We start from the raw sequence: 13,142 nt of genomic DNA, 5'->3' as shown, positions 1-13,142 counted from the left end.
TACATAGAAAAATAGATTCTTTATGACATTGAAAAAATTACAGACTTTGTGTGAATAACAATTCACCTTTCTTTTAATACATAAAATTAAAAGATCCAAACAATGCCTATCTAACACTAAAATCCTCTTCCTTTATCCGAGGGTTATTGGAATTGGATCAGCACCATAAAACAATGGCAGGTCCAAGCAAACGGGTTTGTTCCAATGAGAATTTGTCTCACAGAGAGGGGATTGGGGATGGATATACTTCTCTTGCTTGGTGGAAGGAAGCCAAAGGGCATGATCACTGCCATAGCTTTGGTTACTATGATTTGATCTGCCCAAGAGACATAGCTTGGATAGAGATGGGATGACTGAGATCACCAATGTGGAGGTTATGTTCACCCATGGGAATTCTTCTGTTTCCATTCCTATCCACAACACTGAGATACTTGCACACATGTATGTTGATACTGACCCGTTGTTGAGACCCAGCCGGGACGTGCACCTTCTCGAATGCCGCCAACTGTTTTTGAGGAGCCCACTCACCGGCCGGCGGCGCCGAGAATACGAGAAGGGTGTGAGTTCCATCCTTGGCGCCGGAGTTCTTTACGTCGACATTTAGACTAACCGAGAGCCCATCGCATTTGGCGTGTGCCACTCTTATTGACTTCCCTGAGGTTGTGGTATTGGAGCTAGAATGTCCACCGCCGAAGAGGACGGCGACCGCTTTAGGGGCATCAGCAATGGTGTGCACGAAATTTGTGTAACTCATTCCATGCCCAAAGGGATACACAACTGGGCCTTTGTAGAACCTATAGGTTCTCCCTGGGTAACCTGTGGCTGGGTCTGACCGCATGGCCATGGTCGTCATGGGCAGGTTAGCGATATAGTCCTGCGGATACCACGTCATGGGGAGCTTGCCTCCTGAGGATATTTATATAGTACCACATCAGTTTATGACTTTCTTTTGAAAAATAAGACTAATGTTTTCCTTCACCCATAGAAAAAGAAGAACCACAAATGAAGTGACGTTGTGGTTGTGGGTGTAATACTCTTGGGTCTACACACCCCCACCCCTAATGTCGACGCCAAAACTACCGTTCTCTTTATTCATTTGACGTTACGCAGGAAGAAAAAATTCCTCAGAGAAAATATCAATTTGGAACAATAATATCAAGAACCTACATTAGAACTCCCATATTACCCTTTGAAGAGTAGGGGGTTCTTTACCTTACCCTCCTTGTTTAAACTCACTCACGGATCAGTTGCTTGTATGATCATCTGGGTGTACAAGTCAGCATTCAACACTTGTCTTTTTTTATATTAAATATATCTCTCTTAATTCTTGTGATGACAGAAAGTGAGACAGGTGTTGGATGCTAACTCGCACAACCAAATAATCGGACGAGCAATGGATCCTTTCTCCGTTTAAACATCCCTTTAAGAGGTTTGGTAGTGGATTAACCTTTTTTTTTCCACATATGGTGTAGGGAATCTCCTCACCATGAAGATCTGATCACTTTCATTAGCATGGGGAAGGATATTTTCGACCCCGTACAATAGGGGGTGAGAGTTAACGATGACACACGAGTCTAATCACATGGTGACATCATCAACGGTGAAGAGACTTGTCCTTCTCCATGAGTGAAGGAAAACTTAACCTATTGGTAATAGGAGAAAGTTATTGTGCTTAAGTTTTCCTTCAACCTGGGAAACCTTCATCCATATTGATGTAACCTCATGATTGGATTCTTGGACATGTGAATTTCATCATTAACTCCCGCCCTCTATTGTACGAAGTTGAAAACACCATTCTCTAATTCAATCTAAAGGTTAGATGTGGTGACTTAAGATGTCCCTTCTTCACCAAAGGAAAACTCAGCCCATGACAATATAGGTAAATTTGTAACATGGTTTGTCAACCCATGAATTGGGGATTGAAAATGGACTATGGGCTACAAGGGCTGTGAGAATTGAGGCTTAATATTATTTTGGTGCAAAATATAGAACAGGTTATGGGTATCATGTGCTGGGCCTTGAGTTGGCATATACAAATTTAATAGGATTGGGGATCGTTATCTGATTGCGTGGTCATTGCAACAGCATACCAGCATGTGAACTAAGAGAAACGCACAAGCAGTCAACCAGGTGCCTGCAGTCTCTTTTATCACTCCCTATTCTGAACATAGGGGACACACAACCAGGTAACATACTGTTCTCCATATAAATATGAAAAATATGAGATCTTTTTTCTCATAAAATAATTACCCCCTTCTCACAACAAATATGAGTAGATCTCTAGACACCAATCCCTCTCATCGCGGTTCTATTTATTGGTATTGTATCAGCCATATCAACTGATAGGTATTGGTATCCCAAGAGCAATACCTATTCAAGTATCTATAAGGGTCGGTTGAATAAGTTAAAAGTGGATTTTTTAATGGTATGAATACCATACCACCAATCCTGGGCATTCCTTGGTGGTTGGCATTGCTCCTTTGGAGAGTGCTCAGGACCACTGACCAAGTACCCTTGCGGGGTCTAGAGAGGTGCCCCTATTGCACTCTTTCTAGCTTTCCAAGAATTTTGGCTGCTTAGTGGGTCCTTCCCTACTCTTTTGTGATCCCTTTTATGATCCTAAGTGGATCCGTTCCAAAAAAAAAAAACTATATTGATATTGGCAATGATCATATAGTGCCTAATATCGCGTTTTATGATCTTTTAATTAATTTAATAAAAAACAATTGTTTTGTGTTCGAGAGTGGTTCCTATGCCCAAATGCAGAGGTGCATGCCTCCAAGAGGGGCACGTTGGTCATTGCATGTCATATGCCTATATTTTTGTTGTGGAAGATTGGTTCTCGGATAGAAACTTTGTTCCTTTAATAAATTTCTGGATCAAAGCCACCAGAAGCAATCAAAAGGAAAATGAAGTGATATTTTTTTTTTTTTTCCGGATGCGAAAATGAGATGAAAACTTACAAAAATGCCACACATTGCTGTACCATGAATGGCATTCATTTCACCGCACATAGTGCTTTCACACCCTTCCATGAAACTTCAAATTTCCTTTCTCGTCACTTTTTCTTGCTTTGATACGGGCAGAAATTTGATCACTAATTAGGATGGGCAGATGGCTGTGGGGTACTACTTGGAAAAGGATAGCATCCCTCGCAGGAAATTCACCCCTTCTGAAAAGATTCCTTGTCCTTATCGCCGTCTGAATATGACTTTAGAGGCAGACAAGGAATACGTACAACGAAGGGGAGATGGACGTCTCCTTGTTGGATCAAGCAATGAGTTGGACAGGCTCAGTGTCATTAAATATTTTAATGACAGTTGAGTCCCTTTCTTTATCGTTAGTAAGGATTAATTTTGTCTTAAGAGCCCATAATTAGTATGCTAACCAAATCAGTTATAAGGTACTAAAGTAAGTTGCAACCTACCTGGGTTAGTTGTTCCGAACAACACATCGGCGATGGCCGTCCCTCCGGCTTGGCCTGGGTACCCCACCCAGAGGATAGCAGAGATACGCGGATCGTCGTTAGCGAATGAAACGTCAATGGGCCCACCACTCATCAACACCAGCACTGTGGGTCCCTTGGAGGCCATGGCCACACTAGAGACCAGTTCCTGCTGGCGTCCCGGTAAGAGTAGCCCAACCCTATCCTTGAGCTCAGCCTCGATGGACTGGTCCAGCCCCATCACCAGCACCGTCGCGTCTGCTTGACGCGCGGCATCCAGAGCCGCACCGAACATGTCGTTGCTGTCGCACGCCACGTCGCTACATCCCGGTTGGTGAATGGCTGTAGCGTATCTCCCGATCCCCTGTAGCGGAGTAGTGTATCCACATGGAACGCCGGCGTAGTTCCCAATCATGGTAACCGTGACGTCGGAGTTGGGCCCGATGACGGCGATCGTCCGGTGAAGAAGGGGAGATAGGGGTAGCGATGACCCACCGTTCTTCAAAAGGACGATGCCTTGTCGAGCGGCCTCAAGGGCGAGCTGTTGGTTGTCCGGCGAGCAAACATCCAGTGGACCCAATTGCCCAAATGGCTGTGCCGATGGCTCTCCATCGTACATACCTAACCTCATCTGCACTGTTAGGGTATTAGCTAAGGCACCATTCACATCCAACTCGCTCATCTTCCCTGTCTTCAGTGCTTGATCAGCGTGGTCAGTCAGGAAAGATCCACATTCTAAGTCCATACCTGGAAAAAAGAGAAATTAGGAATTGATTCTTCAGTAAAGACAAGACAACTTGTGCTATTTAAGAGAGAAGGAGAAGACTCGCCTGCTTTAATGGCGGCCGCAGCTGCGTCTTCAGGTTTTGCAGTGTAGTGTTGAGTATCGTAAAAAACCCCAATAGAGTTGCAGTCTGAAACGATGTACCCGTTGAGTTTCCATTTACCACGGATGGTGTTGCGGAGGAGGTTGGTGTCGGCACAGGTAGGAACTCCGTTAACTTGATTGTAAGAGCACATCACACTCGCCACCTTCCCTCCGGACACACACGCCCTGAACGGCACATCAAACGTATCTTTCAAATCTTGCTTGCTAACCTGCGCATGTTCGTGGTTAATTTGGAGTCCGGATCAGCTGCGCGTACGTGGAAACTAACTACTCTCCACATACTCTAAGTCACTTGACACGTGACAATGTAAATATATCCCCACCGTCGTGCAACATCATCTGATTTTGACGATGTACGTACAAGCGATATATGTGATTGACTTTTTGGACTGATGTGTGGTCAGATCTTTATTTTTTGTGGTCCTCAAAAGTTTTGGACCGTACAATATTGAATACTGTATAGCTGTAGAGAATAAGACATTGGACTATTTAATTAAAAAATAACAACTAACCATGGCGTTGAAGTGGTAGCGATCGACGCCATTCCAGTTGTCGACGTCGTAGGCGGTGTAGTGCTTACAACAGGCAGCAACCTTCAACCTGCTACCGTCAGTGCCGTATGGCTCCTGCAGTCCCTTCACGTAGTTGACGGCGTACTTAGAAGCTAAAACCGGATCTTCACCGGGAGTCTCCTGGCCCCGGCCCCACCTGGGGTCTCTGAAAATGTTTACGTTGGGGCTCCAGTAATTCAGTCCCGCCACTCCTCCGTTGTACATCGCCCTCGCTTCAGTTGACACCACCTGCACGTACGGTACATCAGCACCACCCACCGACTTCCATTAATATCAAAGTATCATAACTATTCTACGTTCCTAATAAATCCAAAAATTAAAAACAGTAACATTATCGCTCTTAAATTGAAGTACTCCATGGGCCCCACGAAACTTTCGGTGGACGGCCAGCCAATCAGAATTCCTGATTAGACAATGGCCCAACGGAGAAGGAAGCTTGGATTCTCATGAACGCCGCACTCCCAAGCTTTTTTTTTTTTTTTTTTCCTGATGAGACCGCACTCCCAAGCGAGTTGCACTGAAACTATGAAAATGCCAAAAGGGGAAGAATCTCACCCGTCCGATTTGTTTCCACAAAGAGGTATTGAAGGAAGCAGCGGTGGTGATGACCTGTGGGAAACTGGTGGCCCCAGGGAAACTCCCACCAAATATAACACCGGGACCCGCGTTGGAAACTCCGTGAAGCCCCTCCGACCACCACTCGTAACCACTGATGCCCAGCCTCTGCACCGGTGCGGCGTTGTCGACGAGGAGCCCTATCTTTTCCTGCAATGTCAGCCGTCCGATGAGGTCATTCACCCTGTCCGGTATCGGTAGAGACACTTGGCAGAAGGGTAGGCTCCTCGTATTTACATCGCTTGGATTGCAAGCGAAAGAAGGACGTGCTTCTCCGGTGGGCGGTGAAAAACAGAGGAGGAGAAGCACCGGAAAGAAGAGAAGAGAGATGACGGAGGAGGAGGGTCTCATTGTAAAAGCCGTTTTCATTATCAGATAAAGAGGGGTTCTTTGGCTTAAAATTGTGTGTTTCTGTGAGTGTGGAAGATGTGGATATATATATATGGGGAAACACATACACATATCAACATATCGGAGGAGGAAAGAGATAGAGACTACTGGGATTGAACGGTAGAGATGACGTAAGAGGATTTAGGTGATTGGATCTCCACGTCGTTCTTAAAACTGTTAAAGAGACATCGATGATGGAAGTCGCAGGGAGTGGGAAGAGAGAGTAAGCATTAAGCTAAGCATAGAAGAAGATCGTGGACAATCTTTCGACTTTACGCTTACGGATGGCAAGTTAAGAATTTTTGGATGAGATGGGGCCGATGGGCGGCGAAAAGGAAAGGTCCACGTACTTTCAAGGCCCTATGGTTCCACAGCCCATGAGGGTGGAAACCCGTCTTCCTCTTAAGGATTCACCACTTTTGCATTCTCACTGTCTCTCTCTCTCTCTCTCTCTCTCTCTCTCTCTCTCTCTCGTGTGAACAAGTGAAGTGATGAAGGAACTGATAAAGTCAAATAACGGCCCTAGTCTACTTTCTTCAATACTCTTTCTCCACTCCTCTCAGTTGTGAGTTTTGTGTAGGGTTTTAAAAAATGGAACCGGATTGGGCGAATCTATCAATTCGAATCGGAATCTTCTGAACCTGATGGTAAGTCAATCCGCTTTGAATTGGCCTCTTCATTTGGTTTTTCTAGGATTCCACCCGATCTAACTTATTCCGGCAAAATTTTGGACTGATCTGATTGGTTGGACCAGATTTGGATGATATGAAGGGTATTAAGGTAATCTCAACTGTTAGTGTCTCAATTATCAAGTATATCTAAGAGTTACAAGAGGTCACCCCGCTCTTGTCTAATGAGAATATCAGATCTCATGGTTGAAGAGACTCTCTCTTCACCGTGGGTGGGGCGAAACTGAATCCCAAACAAAAATTGTTAAAACTGCTTAACACTTTATTTTCCTATTAGATTGAAAAGAAAGAAACGCACCCCAAGTTGCATATGGTTTGCATTTTTAATAAACCTTAAAGGAGAAAGGCAGAATAACTTGTCTTTACTCTTTACTCGCAACCCATAGGCCCATACCCGGTATTTGTGTCTTTATCTTTACCATATCAGCTTTTTCTTTTCTTTTCCTTCTCTTCTGCTTCTTCCTATCCTCTCCTTATCCCCTTAACTCAATCAACTGGCACTGATATATTTTTTCTACCATTTCAGTCTTTTTTTCTTTTTTTTTTTTTTAACAAAAGTTTTTATGTATGACCGTGTATGTGGACGATAGGCATTAAATGCAGTAATTCGAAACGATATAAACAACCGGCCTGCCCCCTTATTTCATGGAGATGGAGTCAATGGAAGAATCTCCCGTTGAATACCTTCGCTTTTTTCATCAATCAAGAGCTTTATATGAATGCCAGTGTAAGAAAATTTTCGCATGGTCAAGGCCTCTTCTTCGAAATATGGGGTAAAACTGCGTGCATTTACGTTCTGTACATTTCTTTCCTTGATGAATGATATTTTTCATTTTAACAAAAAAAAAAAACTCATGCATTAGGTTGCTTATTTTTTTTAGATTATTATGGCCAGGTCTACAAATCTATCTTATTCCGATAATATTTTCTTAAGAAAAAAAAAAAACCTGGAATCTAGCAGTGGAAAGGGGAATTCTCAACACTGGTGACCCCCAAACCAGATTTTAAACTGGTTAGGGATTAGCCTAATCTCATTTGAGAAAGCAAGGAGTAATTAGGCCTTTTATATAGTCACAGTTTTATTTATCAGTATAGTATCGGCTGATATGAATAAATAGCGGCAGTGACCAATATGGTATCAGTGGAACAGCTATGAAGCCTAATGGAGTGCATTGATTTGTTGATTAATAACCTTAAACGATATAAATATGTGGTGGGCTTCTTTAGATTATCCAATCCTTTTCCTAAATGGACAAAACCGCATCAAAGGTGGTCCCACTACATTGGTAGAACATATCGATGGAAGGATCAGATCATGATCCCATTCTTTGTTCTCAAGGTACAATAGCCTCTAATAATATATAGGGAAAAAGAAGGATGCTTTTATCCAAAGAAAAAGGATGTTTGAGCGTGAGAAAGTGAGATCCATCAAATAAGGGAAGAGTTTTTTATTTGAGAGTGCAGTTCCTAAAACAGCGCATGGACCAATGAAAATTTACATAGAAATATCAGCAAGGCAAATATTATTGTTTTCCATAGAGGTGGGCCAGTCATTGCACACCATATGTTTGATCGCAACCCCTAAACTTCTCGACAAAAATCATTTTCTCTATATAATGTAACATGAATCTATGATATAACCATGTATGAGAGAGAGAGAGAGAGAGAGAGTTCTGATAACCCACGAATGGCCATGGCTAGCTGAAAAGAAAGAGAGACCAAAAGATAAGCCTACTTGGATCATGAGATTGGTGGACCCACTAAAGCCTACAATTAGAAGTTTAGGACAATTTATGAGGCTTAGGAAATGGTGATGAAGATGATGATTATCCAACCTTGGATTAGAACAGAATATTTATGGGTGGTTGTGAATTTGGTAAGAGAGAGAGAGAGAGAGAGAGAGAGAGAGAGTGTACAAATCTTATCCTCATCCTCCTTAAGTCCAAATCTCCTGGGATATATGATACTGATATGTGTAGCTCTGGTCCACCCATGCCACCTAACCATGATTAAGTTTGTCCCCTTTTGGTTCCATTTCCTATATATATTTCACCAACATATGTTTACATATTTGAAGTCTAAAGATTGATAGATCTTAATCAATCCAACCAGATGAAATGGCACATCTCAATCTGTCCATTTGTAAGCTTAAAATAGACTGCTTTTTTTCTTCCTTTAAAATCAAATCCATGCAAAACCAAAATATTCATGGTAATGGAAATTAAATTGAAGAGGAGGATCACCTACCTCCATTAACCCTCATTATGATTCCAGACATCATAGTCCAACTCTGGTAATTTCTATGATTTACTCTAACATTCTTTACTTTCACCATTTAGTACAAGGAAGCCTTCTGGCTTGCGAGTCCTAAGGCTTCATTTCGGCACCAAGTTGGTCTTTGAGGATCAGCTGCTCTAATACTAAAGATAAGAATCTTGGAAGAACTCAACCCCATTACAAGGTGAGGGAACTCAAGAGTCTAAGACCATATCAAATATCTGTTGAAATTGGTATGAGATCAACCCCCATACGACTAATATGAGATCATATAACAGTTGTCCACGGATTTTACATGTTCTAGGCTTTATGGCTCAGCTGTCAGCAACAGAGAAAAAAACTTCAACCTTTTTTAATATATTTAGAAATAGAGACCCAGAAGAAATTATGGAGCTTTTCATCAAACATGTAGAGTTCAAGACAAGTTATATCACCAGCTTATTAGGGCCATAAATTATTTGAATACAATCAATTACAATTATTGGAGTGGTCCCGGCCCTTCTATTTACTTCCATCTATTCTATCTCTTCTGTTCTTAATGGGAAATTATTGGACACCATATGATCATCGAAAGATCAATTATTTCGCAACACTGACTGATGTGAACCCAATAAAATTTGCTTTTTATCTTCACCACCTAATTATATTGTAATTTAACTTCACCACCAGTTTTTGCCCCATCTTTTCCCATTTGGTTTGGTAATTAATTGAGTTCAGAATGTATCTGTTTGCACTTTATATGTATATTAGGGACAAGGGCTTTCATCCGTTCTATCTACATAGGCCATATATAAGGTCCCCAGTACCTTCTTTTTGTGTGCTTATCTTAATGCAGCAGCTGCTGAGAATGAGAGGGGGAGGGGGGGGGGATAAGGGGTATGTAGACCAGAATTCTAAAAAGATTCCTACTGAACCATGTTCTAAGTATTTGTTTACGGATACAAAAATAATGGAAAAAATGGGAGTCAATTGTCTAACTGCTCCTATCATAAATAGGATTGACTATGGATTCGTGTCATAGCACATGATTTCATAAAATCCGTTATGATTGTTCCGATCTAAATTGAACAGGTTTTACATGAAGAAGAATCGTATCATATCGACTTATCGGCCGATACAGGTACCAATATCTATAACCTTGTGTTGAACCCTGTCATTTCCATCATCTGTTTCACTTTACATGGGTCCTTGAATGGATAGAACTTAAGAGACTTTAATGGTGAAAACAACTGGTTCATTGAACCCAAAAAGAAAAAGAGTTATGAGTATCTAATTAAGTAGCTCTTAAGAAAGCTTGGCAAAAGTTGGTGCTGGGCTTTGTCAAAACCTGATCATTTCAACTAAGCACAGCTATTGATTGAGTTGATGTGTCTCCTAACTGAATTTTACAAGTCAGTATAACCAACCAACCAACCAACCATTTGGTGTCTGTTTCAAATGAGGTCATGAAAAAGAAAAGAAGCAACAATGAAAGATCTTACTAGGGATCTGAAATGAAGTATTTCTCTTGAGAGTTGCTTTTTCCAAAATAACAGCTATGATAGAGTAGTTGATGACTTTAATCTTTCTTGATCTTCATTAGTATGTTCCCACTTTCTTTTACTCTTTCTTGGACAAAAGGTTTTTTTTTTTTTTCTTTCTTTGTTTCTACAATGGATGATGTTACTTGCCACCTAACCTCACCCTTACATGCCATGACTGATGAATAACTTGGCAAGGATATTGAATTCATGATAAATAGCTTAATTTCTATCAACCCATTAACCAAAATATTTATCAAGTGGCATCTCTCTATAACTGAAATTTTGATGAACAGGTAGATCCTAAGATCCCTTATTTAAAGGTCAATTTTTAGTCCGATTTGAACTCGCGAAGTGGAGAAATAAGTTTTAAAAATCCTGATGTATTGGAAAACTACAAGATAGTTCGTAAATGCGTTGATGCACAGACATACATGGGATGATATTTGATTGAATATGAATCTGAAATTTGACATATAGCTATTCCGGTGATTGATCATTTTATCCAATTGGTAGGAATCAGATCATCCTACTACATGGCAGATATGGCCCAAAAACAAAGAAAAGACAAGAAAGCACAAATAGCTCTAATAGATATCTAAAAAAATAATAAAAAGGTGTTTGGATAAGCTTTTGCAAAGCACCATGCCGGCTTCCAGAAGTAAAGAAAAGGCACAGGGCTCTGTTCACCCGAAGAGCTTATCCAAGCTGCCTAAAGCATTTAAAAGGACTTTTATATGCTTAACAGATGAATCAGAATCTTAACAAGATTGGATCTCTTGGAAATCAGAGAAACAAAACACAGAAAACCATTTTTCCCCCCTCCCCCCTCCCCCTACCACCTTTTTCTATTGGGAATGATTAGACAGCTCATCCATACTACCAGTGTTGTTTTGCATTTACCTTGTAGCTGATTGGGAAAATACCAAAACCAGAGGTAATGATGACATAACATTCTATTATTACATTAAGAACAAGCAAACCTTTGGATACTAAAACTACAACAACATTAGAACAAGTGAACCTCAACATATCAGAACCACAAGTGAACCTTTTAGATTCTCTTAACTACAACAATATTAGTAGTTTAGAACCCCCCCCTGCTTTAGAGTTTTTGGGTCTACTCCTCTTGACGGGTCCCATTTTCTTAGTCTTGGCTCGCAGCAAATTTTTCTGTTCCTTCTTGTAGCCGTCTTGGGTAAAGGACCAAAAACTGGAGACTCAGGAACCAAATATGTTGGCATCTTGGACCTGCAAACTTGATTATATTCTCAGACAATCTTTGTTCACATGATCCATCTACTCCTGGCTTCGATGTGATGAAAGCACAAGGGGACTCGACCCACTGCTCATCTAGCCTTGCCACCACTGATGCCTCTAAGACAGCTGGGTGAAGATATAAAACACTCTGTATAACCAAGGTGCTGATATTCCCTACCCCCAGATATAATGATGTCTTTCACCTCTGTATAGTTTCCGGGTGCATCACAACTAGGTTGCTACCATAACCACCCGTCCTCAAGCCTTGGTTGGCTTTTGGGTTCTTTAAATAGCCCTTCATCACCTAATTATGACGCATCACAACCTCACCAATAGTAGTACCATCTGCTAGGAGCCTGGGACAGGTTGCATTGTTTGTGGGTTAACAACATCCAGGCCTTCCAAAACAATGTAACTTGCACCTTGGCAAGCATTAAGCCAGGCTTGCATGTCAGGAGGTAGGGAGGTGTGTGGGTGACACAGAACCTGAGACATGTCGAAGAGAACGGATAGGGATGGTGCTGTACCAGCCATATTCACATGGACAACACTGAGTGTTGAGAACCACTGGATCAGCACAGAAGTTGGTCACACCTTAGTTACCCATGGCTGAGTAGACAAACTTGGCTGTTACCTACAAGGATTCAAAAAATTAGAGGAAGAGCATGGACACTACATTATGTGAACCTACAAGTTCAATATTTTGCTCAACTTCAAAGTCATAATTTAAAGGTCAATTAGCCTATGACGGTTTAATCAAATCTAGAAAGTCCACCTGTGAGACACCCTATCAACCTTAACCAGAACCTCCCCATGTGAAACAGAGTAAAAAAAAAACTATAAAAGTACAACAAATTAAATTTTCAAAACAATATAGAAGTCATTTGATATGTATGTTGCCTTTCTAACTTAATCCATCTGAGTCACCTTAAATGGTTAAATTTATCTAGTAAAGATCCAATCAGACAAATCTTGGGAGTAATTTCTTTCCATATCTGCTGTGAAGAAGACATGCTGTCAAGACAACCATTTTTGTGTTCATCCAGGGGGTTGTGGATCGTGTTCAAGTAGTTTTAAGCAATCCAAGTCACCTTTGCAGCACTTATCAAGAGCTACATTCATTGTATGTGTTGAAGATCAAACCCCAACTCTCACAGCCCCAAAAAATATAAATGAAATTGACCTGCATCAAGGACAGCATTGCAACTAGTATGATCTAAAATAAATCCAAGAATACTTCCTGGAAATTAAAAAGAAAACTAAGTTTAATAGAAAAACTTTGAATGGCAATAGAATTATCAAAGTAAACATGATGCTTCTGTGTATGAACCAAGGAGAAGTGTTGAAACTTGAAACTTGACCCAGACATACCTGGTGAAGGCAGATGCTTGTCCCACAACGGCCGCAAGCAACCAAGTATAACACCAACTATTGCAGTGGAATGTTGGAAGAGTCCAGAGGAATACAGACCCCCATTCATTCCCC

General features: G+C 41.3%; 1 protein-coding gene and 1 pseudogene across 1 annotated transcript; both read right to left on the bottom strand.

Annotated features, from left to right (window-relative positions):
- Positions 1-6,210, bottom strand: LOC122091439 (probable beta-D-xylosidase 2). Its single transcript, XM_042661387.1, has 5 exons — positions 5,462-6,210; positions 4,847-5,134; positions 4,276-4,543; positions 3,428-4,192; positions 1-906 (listed from the first exon to the last, which is right to left on the bottom strand). Exons 1-5 carry the CDS (start codon positions 5,981-5,983, stop codon positions 305-307), a joined length of 2,445 nt encoding a protein of 814 aa, XP_042517321.1. The 5' UTR covers positions 5,984-6,210; the 3' UTR covers positions 1-304.
- Positions 6,211-11,258: 5,048 nt separating this feature from the next.
- On the bottom strand, positions 11,259-13,141 carry LOC122092283 (annotated as a pseudogene).
- Between the last annotated feature and the right edge of the window lies 1 nt (position 13,142).

Source organism: Macadamia integrifolia, chromosome 10, assembly GCF_013358625.1.
Source record: "Macadamia integrifolia cultivar HAES 741 chromosome 10, SCU_Mint_v3, whole genome shotgun sequence".
Taxonomy (NCBI): Eukaryota; Viridiplantae; Streptophyta; class Magnoliopsida; order Proteales; family Proteaceae; genus Macadamia; species Macadamia integrifolia.
Note: the sequence above shows the minus strand (reverse complement) of the source record. Positions and strands in the feature narration are given on the sequence as shown.